General features: G+C 47.1%; 1 protein-coding gene across 5 annotated transcripts in view; it reads left to right on the top strand.

Moving 5' to 3' along the window:
* Nucleotides 1-13,138, top strand: part of LOC140393197 (U6 snRNA-associated Sm-like protein LSm1) — a 53,751-nt gene that overhangs the window by 28,254 nt on the left and 12,359 nt on the right. For 4 of the 5 annotated variants that reach the window (XM_072479359.1, XM_072479361.1, XM_072479362.1 and 1 more), the window contains exon 2: nucleotides 5,337-5,405. The exons of the other annotated variant lie outside the window; for it this stretch is intronic. In XM_072479359.1, coding sequence (XP_072335460.1) covers nucleotides 5,337-5,405 — 69 coding nt within the window. The remainder of the gene's footprint in view (nucleotides 1-5,336; nucleotides 5,406-13,138) is intronic. 5 annotated transcript variants of the gene reach the window in all.

Raw genomic sequence — 13,138 nt, 5'->3', positions numbered from 1 at the left:
TCACTTCAACCCTTTTCTTTTTAAACTTGGGTGAATTAAAAAAAACTTGGGTGAATACACTCTGTAGTAAGTCAAAACCCTTAAATCTAACTTTTGATTTGAGAAAACGCCTCCAGCCCTTTTTTGCTTCATGAAAACACAGGAAAGCTGGTCAGTTCTTTCTTTCCATGCAGGAGAGCTGACTGGTGACAATTCAGATGCCCATATAAAAGTATAAATATTATTTCTGCCTTTAAAATATGATTTGCTTTAATAAAATGGTGGGCCCAGGTTCTGCAACCCCACTGATGGGACTTGCTAATGCCAGTTCAAGAGTTTAGCATCAAATGCTCTTTTTCTACTCAGCCTCACGTTAACACTGTTTCTTCTCCAATTGAAACAATTTTCATTGATATAGTGCATAGAAAGGCATTTATTTTTAATATAGAAAATTAAACCAAAGCATTTCACAGAGGTGTAATGATGAATAAATGAATGTTGAACCAAAGGAGGAGATATTAACAACGGCTGGGGAAGTTGAAAGGAGTTTTTGAAAAATGCTGCGTATCAGGAGTCAAAAACAGTTGTGGGAATATTTAATCAGAAGGAAGTTTCTTTAGTTGCATGACGCACAAGGTCATTCCACAGATCATGAACTATTTCCAAATCGACAGCCTTGCTAAGTTGCATTCCACACGGACACAGTTACTGCCGCATCGGCAGTGCACGGAGATGGAGTGTTCTCCCTGGACTATGAAATACTGTGTTTTTCCAAATGTATCTGCTTTCAGATTTTCTCGCCACATGAAGGAAACTCCTCACAAAATGTTGGCATGCAGCATGCTGCTGGTGCCTTAATCCCACATGACATTGTTTGCAAATAAAATAGTTTTTTCTTCTGCTTGTTTACTTAGTGTGAGTTAAAGGGTCACAAAAATGTTTGGTAAACTTTTTTTGTTCAGGATAGAGCAAATCCAAACTGTTGTGGACCATTTTCATAATAATGGCCGTTGTGTAAGTGACAGATTGCTGAATTTCAGATCAGTTAATTTGTTGTGTTTTAAATTGAAAGATGCCAATTTTCATCGAGGCAATGCTTTTGAATGTACAGAACTAGAAACGTTTTCAATCGATGTAGCAGCAAAAATGACAATACCTACTGGAATGGGTTCTGCATTCAACCTGTGTTCAAAATTTCAAAGGGATATCTTGTATCTTATTGCTAAAATGAGTGCTTTGTCCTTATATTTGACCCTGGAGGGCTTAATATATAAAAGGAGCAATCTTTTTGAAAACCAGTTCATTAATTCAATATTGACAGCAGCCTGTATCTTGCAACAACAACCTGTGTTTCTGTGGTGCCTTTGAAGTAATAAAATGTCCCACGGTGCTTCTCTCTCTCTCTCTCTCTTCAGGTACCATTGGCGATCATGGACCTCCAAATTATGGTCCATGGTTAAGCTTGGCAAGAAACCATTACCTTCTGCAGGTTCTGGGTAACCAGAATACTCTCCCACTCTTACTGCCCGCTATAGGTGTATTTGGAAGGATTTGCAGGTTGATAATCAATCTGTTTGCCCATGCTATGTATGGGCCTTCCATGGTCATCAAGACGTGGAGCGGGCCTTGAGGTTTCTAGCTCAGGAACGTGACTGCTGTGCCACAAGACCTCCAACATTCAAAACAGTGTTACATAGTGATTTCTGACATTGGACCACTGACGGCAATATGAAGTTGGATTTCAGGAGGGTCATAAAACAGGGGAGAGTTGTAAAACAGGAAAGGTGGAGAAGTGTATGGATGGAGTTCCAGAGCTTAAGGTCGATGCAGCTGAAGACATGGCCAGTGATGATAATAATAATTATTAAATCAGGAATGTTTAAGATATCAGCACTAGAGGAGTGCAGGTATCTGAGGAATGGAGGAGATTACAAAGTGAGGGAGAGGCGAGACCATGGTGGGATTTGAAAACCAGGATAAGAATTTTAAAATCAAGGTATTGCTTAACCAGAAGCCAGTGTAGTGAGCAGAGAGGTAATAGGGGAATGGCACTGCTGCAAGCCAAGACAGGGGAGCAGACTTTTGGAATACCTTGCAGAGGGTTGAATGTGAGGCCAGCCAAGACTATAGGTAACAACGGCATGGATAAGCTTTTCAACAACCGGCACGTTGAGGCAGAAAAAGAGCGGAAAGATGTTATAGGTGGTGGTCTTAGTGATGCAGATCAGTGGTTAGAACATCATTTTAGGGTTTAAAAAAAAACACCTAAGTTGCAAAGACTGGTTCAGCATCTGAGAGTTGCCAGGAAAAATGATGGAATCAATGCAAGCAGACAGAGTTTGTGGCAGAGCCGAAAGACAGTGGCTTTGGACTTGAAAACATTTGCTTTATATTGTTTGAAGCAAGTTATTTCTATTCAAAAAATCATCAAATGCCCTCTTGAATGCCATCCAGACCCGAACCACTTGTGTGAAAAAGTTTTTTCTCACATCAGGAGCACAATCTACCGGTCACGTCGCGCCGACTGGGAGTGTGACATGGCCGGTAGATGCTGGGTGAAGCCTCCCATGGGCTTCCTGGCAGCCACGATACCTTGCGGGATCTACCCAAGTCCTGCGAGGCGGTGCCCACCCCTTCGCTGCGTGCGCTTAAGTAGGTGTCAAACCTACTTAAGCGTACTTACCCACGATCTACCAGCCACCCAGAATCCACCCCACCCCCCAAGGGAGGCCTCAGCTGGGCGCTGTTCAGTACTGGACCATACAAATGCGGACCAGACAGAACAGCAGTCGGGGGGATCTCCCAGGTCATTGGAGGCCTTTGGGTGTCAGGGATAAGGCTGGGTGGCCCCCTGGCTCTCTCCCTAGAATGTGAGCACCTTGGCCCTGCCCACTTACACCTTGGCACTGCCACCTTGGCACTGCCAAGGTGCATGGGTGGCACCGCAAAGCCAGCAGAAGCACTCCCAGGGTGGCAGTGCCAGGTGGCCCAGGTGCGAGGGTGACACTGCCATGGGTCAGGGCCTGAGAGGGGCCATGCCCATGAAAGGAGGGTGGAGTGGGGAGTAATGAAGGGTGGGGATGGGAATGCAGTGCAGTGCAGGTAAGTAGGGGCCTCTGGGTGGTTGCGGAGGTGAATGGTCGGGGTCCTGAAAGTGGGGGTACCTATAAGAGAGTGTGGGGGGGCCCCTAACCGGAGAAACTGATATAAATCCCGCAGCCAAGCTGCAACCCCTGATGGAGTAATCGACCACCAATTCAAAAGAATCCGTTGCTGGGCAACCAGAGAGGCGAAGGCCACGACATCGGCCCCCTTCCCCTCCGACACCACAGAGATTGCCACCATAGGGTCCGGCTTCACCTCAGTATCTGTAAATCACTTTTAATCTGTTCCCCTCATTCTGGGCCCTTTTACAAGCGGGAACGTTTACTCCCTATCGACTCTGGCCTGTCCCCTCATGATTTTGAACATCTCTATCAAATCTGCTCCTAGCCTTCTTTTCTCCAAGCAGAACAGCCCCAACCTCTCTAATCTATCCTCATAACTGAAGTTTCTCATTCCTGGAACCATTCTTGTAAAGTTCTTCTGCACTCTCTCCAATGTGTTCACATCTTCCTCTAGTGTGAACTGTGCACATTATTCCAGCTGAAGTCTCACTAATCAGTGTCTTATATAAATTCAGGGTAACCTCCTTGCTCTTGAGCCCGATGCTCCCATTAATAAAGCCCAGGACGCTATATGCTTTATTAACTGCTCTTTCCACCTGACCTGCCACCTTCGATGATCTAAGCACCTATCCACCCAGATCCCTCTACTTCTGCACCCCTTTAAAAATTTTACAACTAGGACGCTACGGTGGTTCAGTGGTTAGCACTGCTGCCTCACAGCACCGAGGTCCCGGGTTCGATCACAGCCCCGAGTCACTGTCCATGCGGACTTTGCACATTCTCCCCGTGTCTGCGTGGGTCTCACCCCCACAACCCAAAGATGTGTAGGATAGGTGAATTGGTCTTAATTGGAAAAAAAATGAAATGGTTACTTTAAATTTAAAAAAAAAGAGAATTTTATCCCTTGTTTTATGTTGTCTCTCCATGTTCTCCCTACCAAAATGTATCACCTCACAATTCTCCATATTGAACTTTATTGGAATGCTTTGGATTCTAAATTGTTTGGCGATTATTATATCTTTATTGAAGAAACATCAATAAGAGGCGGCGGAGTCTGCACGTTCTCCCTGTGTCTGCATGGGTTTCCAACTGGCACTCCGGTTTCCTCCCACAAAATAAAATGTATATGTTTGAGCTGCATTAGCCAATGTTAGTCAGCAAGGACAGGGTAGTGAACGGGACTGGGTTATGGATATTATACATGCAGAATAGTTTTGGACGAGCTGAAGGTTGAAGAAGGGGAAGGGTGGGAGGCCAACCGGGAAAGCATGGCAACGGTTGAGTTTAAACGTGACAAAGTGATGGATGAGGGTTTCATCAGAAGATTGGCAGTGATGGAGGTGGGTTAAGTTACAGAGAAAGCAGCAGGCACTTTTGTTTTCAATTTAGAGTATCCAATTATTTTTTCCAATTAAGGGGCAATTCAATGTGGTCAGTCCACCTACTCTGCACATCTTTGGGTTGTGGAGGTGAGACCCACGCAGACATGGGGAGAATGTGCAGACTCCACATGGACAGTGACCCGGGGCCGGGATCGAACCCGGGTCCTCAGCGCTGTGAGGCAGCAGTGCTAACCACTGTGCCACCCAACAGGCAGTTTTTGTGATGGAGAAAATATGAGACTGGAAGCTCACTGGTTAATTCCTTAGTTAAGATTGCAGACAAACGAATTTCAGGCATCATGTGCTAACCTTTGCACAGTGTAAGTTCAAGGCGTTAATGATGGTTTATTCAGAGTTTAGAATTGTACGGCACAGAAACAGAATACTTGTCTCAAATTTGAGCCAGTGCCTTTAGCAAATCCTGTTTCTGTTGTACTGTCCAGTGGTGAGATGTCCATTTCTGTTTATTGTTGTTTGGGGATGGAACTTAGGATTCCAGAGTGCACTTGAAATGAAAATCGCTTATTGTCACAAGTAGGCTTCAAATGAAGTTACTGTGAAAAGTCCCTAGTCGCCACATTCCGGCGCCTGTTCGGGGAGGCTGGTACGGGAATTGAGCCGTGCTGCTGGCCTGCCTTGGTCTGTTTTCAAAGCCAGCGATTTAGCCCTGTGCTAAACCAGCCCTTTTGTGCACTTGTGGTGAAGTACTGCACGATTAAGAATAGTGAATGCCTATTAGTTTTCAAGAATGTTGTTTAACAGGACCCTTATTAATTATATTACCTAAAATATCTTTTTTCTCTGATAGAAAAACATTTAGTGGTACTTCGGGATGGAAGAACATTAATCGGATATTTGAGGAGTGTAGATCAATTTGGTGAGTATTGTAACAGGTGTTTGTGCATCAGTCACTTTTGACCATAGAAATTTGCAACGGCCATGTGGCTAGAACTGTTAGATATCTCCATGGACAATTGAAAGAAAGAACGATGTTCCTGTGGTAATGGTTTAGTGGGTTTAATCCGAGTGGACATAAGAACATAAGAACTAGGAGCAGGAGATCTGGCCCTTCGAGCCTGCTCTGCCATTCAATGAGATCATGGCTGATCTTTTGTGGACTCAGCTCCACTTTCCGGCCCGAACACCATAACCCTTAATGAAGGAGCCTCTACTGCTTCACTGGGCAAGGAATTCCATCGATTCACAACCTTTTGACTGAAGAAGTTCCTCCTAAACTCAGTCCTAAATCTACTTCCCCTTATTTTGAGGCCAAGCCCCCTAGTTCTGTGGTACCGTTATTGCAGAATTCTTCGAGCCAGGAGGAAATTTTAGCACTGAAACTATGAAAACACCGATCACAAGAAGTGTAGAATTCAGGTTGAGTATGTTTTGACATTGAATGCAGCAGCAATACAATATGTAATACAAGTATCAGCACCCCTTTCAAAATTAAAAAGCTGCAAAGAGGTGTCCATTTTATTTTTTTAAAAGCATTTTTAGATGAATCAGTGGCAGAATGCAGCTTAATACAATTGAAAAAAACAGCAGGCAACTTAAGAAATTGATACTTATGGTTACAGGGAACACGAAGATACCTGGATTTTCATTTGCCAAGCCAGTAGTTTGTAATGTGCTCCAACGAATGTGGTTAAACAAGGTCAACTGTTGAGCTTGTATGTGTGTATAATGGGAAGAGTTCCAGAAAGTAGGATAATTAATATGCAAAGCTTTACTTGTTAGTATTTCTAGGCATTTGGAAGTTTGAGTTTTAAACCCATAATAAAAGCAACATTAATTGTCACTCAAGAGAGCCCAAATGTGGCATTTCGCACAAGTAGGTCTGTCTAGCACCAAAGTTCACATGCAGAAAATAAAGCTGAGCTTTTTTCAATAGCCTCACTTAAACCACCTTCATTTCTTGGCTCTTTAACAGTTGGTGAAGTGCGACTGCCAAGCAGCTGATGAGAGCTAACAGCACAGTTCACATGGGTGTGAAACATTTTGGGTCAATTTTCTCAGCTGCTTTTCTCACCGGCATGGTGGCCCAGTGGTTAGCACTGCTGCCTCACAGTGTCAGGGACCCACATTCGATTCTGACTTTGAGTGACTGTGTGGAGTCTGCACGTTCTCCTCGTGTCTGCGTGAGTGTCCTCCGAGTGGACATAAGAACATAAGAACTAGGAGCAGGAGTAGGCTATCTGGCCCTTCGAGCCTGCTCTGCCATTCAATGAGATCATGGCTGATCTTTTGTGGACTGAGCTCCACTTTCCAGCCCAAACACCATAACCCTTAATGAAGGAGCCTCTACTGCTTCATTGGGCAAGGAATTCCATAGATTCACAACCTTTTGGCTGAAGAAGTTCCTCCTAAACTCAGTCCTAAATCTACTTCCCCTTATTTTGAGGCCAAGCCCCCTAGTTCTGCTTTCACCAGCCAGTGGAAACAACCTGCCCGCATCTATCCTATCTTATCCCTTCATAATTTTATATGTTTCTCTAAGATCCCCCCTCATCCTTCTAAATTCCAACGAGTGCAGTCCCATTCTACTCAACCTCTCCTCGTAATCCAACCCCTTCAGCTCTGGGATTAACCTAGTGAATCTCCTCTGCACACCCTCCAGTGCCAGTACGTCCTTTCTCAAGTAAGGAGACCAAAACTGAACACAATACTGCAGGTGTGGCCTCACTAACACCTTATACAATTGCAGCATAACCTCCCTAGTTTTAAACTCCATCGCTCTAGCAATGAAGGACAAAATTCCATTCGCCTTCTTAATCACCTGTTGCACCTGAAAACCAACTTTTTGCGACTCATGCACTAGCACATCCAGGTCTCTCTGCACAGCAGCATGTTTTAATATTTTATCATTTAAATAATAATCCCTTTTGCTATTATTCCTACAAAAATGGATAACCTCACATTTGTCAACATTGTATTCCATCTGCCAGAACCTAGCCCATTCACTTAGCCTATCCAAATCCCTCTGCAGACTTCCAGTATCCTCTGCATTTCTTGCTTTACCACTCAACTTAGTGTCGTCTGCAAACTTGGACACATTGCCCTTGGTCCCCAACTCCAAATCATCTATGTAAATTGTGAACAGTTGTGGGCCCAACACTGATCCCTGAGGGACACCACTAGCTACTGATTGCCAACCAGAGAAACACCCATTAATTCCCACTCTTTGCTTTCTATTAATTAACCAATCCTCTATCCATGCTACTACTTTCCCCTTAATGCCATGCATCTTTATCTTATGCAGCAACCTTTTGTGTGGCACCTTGTCAAAGGCTTTCTGGAAATCCAGATATACCTCATCCATTGGCTCCCCGTTATCTACTGCACTGATAATGCCCTCAAAAAATTCCACTAAACTAGTTAGGCACGACCTGCCCTTTATGAACCCATGCTGCGTCAGCCCAATGGGACAATTTCCATCCAGATGCCTCGCTATTTCTTCCTTGATGATAGATTCCAGCATCTTCCCTACTACCGAAGTTAAGCTCACTGGCCTATAATTACTGGCCCATTCACTTAGCCTATCCAAATCCCTCTGCAGACTTCCGGTATCCTCTGCACTTTTTGCTTTACCACTCATCTCAGTGTCGTCTGCAAACTTGGACACATTGCCCTTGGTCCCCAACTCCAAATCATCTATGTAAATTGTGAACAATTGTGGGCCCAACACTGATCCCTGAGGGACACTACTAGCTACTGATTGCCAACCAGAGAAACACCCATTAATCCCCACTCTTTGCTTTCCGTTAATTAACCAATCCTCTATCCATGCTACTACTTTACCCTTAATGCCATGCATCTTTATCTTATGCAGCAACTTTTTGTGTGGCACTATGTCAAAGGCTTTCTGGAAATCCAGATATACCACGTCCATTGGCTCCCCGTTATCTACTGCACTGGTAATGTCCTCAAAAAACTGCACTAAATTAGTTAGGCACGACCTGCCCTTTCTGACCCCATGCTGCGTCTGCCCAATGGGACAATTTCCATCCAGATGCCTCGCTATTTCTTCCTTGATGATAGATTCTTCAAACCAGAGTGCTCTGGTTTTCTCCCAGTGTCCAAACGATGTGCACGTTAAGTTAGCCTTATGAGGACTTCCGGTGACGGTGGGCGGGAGGCAGCCGCGTGTTGGAGGGCTCCCGTTCGGGATCAGCATTTTCGGGGGTTAACGCCCGGTCCTAGGGCCAGCGAAGGCAGTAAAAGCCGGGAGACAGCACAGCGGAGAAGAATGTTGAAGACCAGCAAAAGAACAGCCGTGAAAAAAGCGGCTGAAAGTCTGTTGGGGAGTGGAAAGGTCACCGCGGGGCCAGTAAAGAAAATGGAGGCTGGAGCACCAGGGGAGGCATCAGTGCTTACGGCTGAAGGAATAACTAAGGTGATGGCTGCGAAGTTCGAAAAGCAGTTTGCGCAGTTTGCGAAATGGATGGAGACGGTGAGGAAGGAGATGAGGGAGGTTTTGAGTGCACTGGTGGAGGAGGCGATTTCCCCGGTGATGACGGCGGTGGCGAGCGGAGTGGCGGAGGTGCGAGAGCAAGAGGAGGCGCTGAAGGAAGTGGAGGAGACGTTATTGCAGCATTTTGATCAACTTGCCTCGATGGGGAAGGAGATGCGGAAGGTGATGGACATTAACAAGGATCTGCGAGGAAAAATGGAAGGCCTGGAAAACAGATCCAGGCGACAGAATTTGAGGATTGTGGGGCTGCCCGAAGGACCGAGGCCGGCATTTTGCTGCGATGCTGGCGAAACTATTGGGGGAGGGGGAGGATCCCTCCCGATATGAACTGGATCGGGCTCATCTGTCGTGGAGGCCTGTACCAAAAGTGAGTGAGCCACCAAGGGCAGTGACTCTGTGCTTCCGTAGGTACAGTGTGAAGGAGAAGGTCCTGAGCTGGGCCGAGCAGAAGCGGGTGGTGCAGTGGGCTGGAGCTAGTATACGTGTATACCAGGACTTTACGGTGGAGCTGGCGAGGAGGCGGGCTGCCTTCAACCGGGTGAAGAGGGCACTGTACATTAGCAAGGTGCAGGTGCGGCATTGTATATCCAGCGAAGCTGAAGGTGACTGATAAGCTCAAGGACTTTTATTTTGGAACGGCGGAAGCAGCGGAGGAGTTCGCGAAGGCAGAAGGACTGTGGCAGAACTGACAAATTGAGAAATGGCCATGTGCCGATGTAACCTCATGACTGTATTTTCTTCTTTTTTGTTTCACTGCGCGCGGGTTTAGGGGCTAAAGGAGCCAATATTGTATATATTTGGACAAGGGAAGTGATGGGACTTTCACTCGACATGAGGGCTCTTTGGGGTGTAGATGGATATGCGGGGTTTGTGTGCTAAAAGGGGATCCCTGGGCTTTCCTAGGGCTGGGCAAGGGGGAAAGGGCCCCGTGCGGGGACCTCCACGCTGGCCGGTTTAAGCCGGCCAGTGAACGGGAGTGAGGTGGGGGGAGGGGCTGCGGCCATCGGAGCCTGACAGAACAGGGTCCGAGTGGTCTAGCCGGGGTCAAAAGTTGGGGGGAAGGAACCGTGGTTAGGGGGAGGAGTTTTACAAGAGGCAGTGGACGGGAGGAGCTGTAGACTTGGGGGTGGGGGGGGTGTACAACTCTTGGGTATCATGTATGGTACTCTTTCAGAGGCTGGATGGCGTTGAGTGTAGGGGGGGGAGAGGGAGTGGACTCTATAGGTCAATGGTGACCATGGGCGGTCCCGGACTCCTTTTTCTTTTTCTCTTTTGTTTTTTGTTTCCACCGTGGGAGGGTTTGGTTTATTGGATGAATATATTGACAGGTGGGCCGTTGTTTGGGGTGGTGGGAGGATGGGATCATTGGTATTGTTAAGGGGATTGATTTTGTATATGTTACCATTTACTGCCTGTGGGTGGGGTGTACATTTTTGAAGCAAATGTGAAAATTAGAATTTATTAAAAAAATAAATTTTTTTTAATGTTAGCCTTATGAAGAGGATATGTGGTTTAGACCTGACGTTGACTATGTAACACTGTAGTCTCTGAAAAACATGCAATTTGAAATTGACCCTGAATTTAAAGATGAGAGCTTGTCTTGAGTTGGAACTTCCCACAAATTAGCTTATTTTGTCCTCTTGTTCATCTGATCTTCCCAAAAAAACAGTTGAAATAAATTTTAACATACAGGGCGTGATTTAGCAGCTATGTGAGCTGCGGGTACAAAGCCCGTAATGACCGCTAAATCTCACGAGAGGCCAAAAACGGGATTTGTGCTGGTTAATATTTCCGATTGCGATCATCCCAGCTTCCCCCTGATGACGTATAGAGTATGAACCTGATTTGCATGAATTTGAACCTATTAGAATATACTTAACGGGCTTAACGTTACATCCCTTGCCCTCAACAAATCTTCCCATGCACCTGCTGGCACGAATCACTATTGCTTTTTTTTAAATGAAAACCGGGCATCATCTCCTCTGAGAGGGCAGTAGGAGGTGGCTCCACTATCTCCAATGAGCACCAGGGAGAGCAAGGCACAGAGGCAACTGGACAGCCCTGGTGGTGTTCGAGGGGGTAGGAGAAAGAGGAGGGCAGTGGTTGGTGGTCACTGGCTTTACTCATGGGTGGGTCACTAAAATTGCTGCTGGTGCAACACGAGTCCGTTAGCGGTGGTAAGAGTGTCTGCTTGCTGGGTATAGGAGTCCGGGGCAGGGGTGTCTCACCGGAGTAGGTGCGGGACGCATGTGATCATTGCCATGCAGCCTAGCCAAATGAGCAGGGTGGATGGGACCCCATAGGTCAGTGCAACTTGGAACCCCCTCCGAGGTGGGGGGGGAGGTTAGGGAGGTGGTCTGGGACTGCCTAAGGATTAGCAATCCAGTAAACTAAAGTATGGAGGGAAGATGTCAATGAGCTCTCAGAAATCTCCAGCCTGAGTAAGCAGAGTGCCTATTAGCAGTGATTGTGCCCAGTTTGTATCCTGAGGTTCATGCTCGTTATACTAATTAGCCCTTAACCCTTAGTACCATCAGCGCCCCACAGTTAAAAAATAAAATAAGAAATAAAGGCCAGGTCCATGGGGTTTGTCCAGATAGCAGGTTTGCCACAGGTGTAGGGGGCAATTGGCTTCATGTGGCTCATCGCATCAGGAACCCCCTTTATCTTTTTTTAAAAAATATATTTATTAAAGTTTTTTAACACAATTTTTCACCCTTACAAACAATAAACCCCCCCCCTCATACCAAAATAGAAAGAAATCGCACATAGCAAGATATATACATGGTAAAACGATATGTTACATAGCTTTGTAAACTTGCTCTCTCCCGTACGTGCCAGTTTCCCAAAACTTTCATGTGTTCTCTTGCTCAACACCCCCTGGGCAAACCCTCCCCCCCCCCTTCACAGGACCCCCCCCCCCCCACCCTGTTCCACCGCCTGTGGAACCCCTGCGCAGACCCTCTCAAGGCAAACTTTATCTTCTCCAGCTTAATGAACCCAGCCATGTCGTTTATCCAGGCCTCCACGCTGGGGGGCTTCGCCTCCTTCCACATTAGCAAGATCCTTCGCCGGGCTAATAGGGACGCAAAGGCCAGAATACCAGCCTCTTTTGCCTCCTGCACTCCCGGCTCATCCACTACTCCAAATATTGCTAGCCCCCAGCTTGGCTTGACCCGGACTTTCACCACCTGAGATATTGCTCCCGCCACTCCTCTCCAGGACCCCTCCAGTGCCGGGCATGAACAAAACATATGGACATGGTTCGCCAGATTCCCTGAGCACCTTCCACATCTGTCCTCTACCCCAAAGAACGTACTCAACCTCGCCCCCGTCAAGTGAGCTCTGTGAACCACCTTAAATTGTATCAGGCTGAGCCTGGCACACGAGGAGGAGGAATTAACCCAACCTAGGGCATCAGCCCGCAGACCTTCCTCGATCTCCTCCCCCAGCTCCTCCTCCCATTTACCCTTCAGCTCCTCTACCAATGTTTCCCCCCTCTTCTTTCATCTCCTGGTATATTGCCGACACCTTGCCCTCCCCGACCTATACACCCGAGATTACCTGTCTTGAATTTCCTGTGCCGGGAGCAATGGGAGCTCCCTCACCTGCCGCCTCACAAACGCCCTCACCTGCATGTATCTAAAAGCACTTCCTGGGGGTATCTCAAACTTCTCCTCTAGTGCCCCTTGGCTCGCAAACGTCCCATCAATGAACAGGTCCCCCATTCTTCTAATCCCCTCCCCATGCCAGCTCTGGAATCCCCCGTCCATCCTCCCCGGGACAAACCGGTGGTTACCCCTGATCGGGGACCACACCGAGGCTCCCATTGCACCCCTGTGCCGTCTCCACTGGCCCCAGATCCTTAGCGTGGCCGCCACCACCGGGCTCGTGGTATACTTGGACAGCGAGAGCGGCAGCGGTGCCGTCACCAGCACCCCCAGGCTCGTTCCTTTGCAGGACGCCATCTCCAACCTCTTCCATGCCGCTCCCTCTCCCTCCATCACCCACTTGCGGATCATCGCCACATTTGCTCCCCAGTAGTAGCTCCCTAGGTTCGGCAGCTCCAACCCTCCTTGGTCCCTACTGCGTTCCAGAAACCCTCTCCTTACCCTCGGGGTCCTATTCGCCCACAC

This window comes from Scyliorhinus torazame, chromosome 16 (genome assembly GCF_047496885.1).
Source record: "Scyliorhinus torazame isolate Kashiwa2021f chromosome 16, sScyTor2.1, whole genome shotgun sequence".
Classification (NCBI taxonomy): domain Eukaryota; kingdom Metazoa; phylum Chordata; class Chondrichthyes; order Carcharhiniformes; family Scyliorhinidae; genus Scyliorhinus; species Scyliorhinus torazame.
The sequence above is the reverse complement of the archived record's forward strand: the minus strand, read 5'-3'. Positions and strand labels throughout refer to the sequence as shown.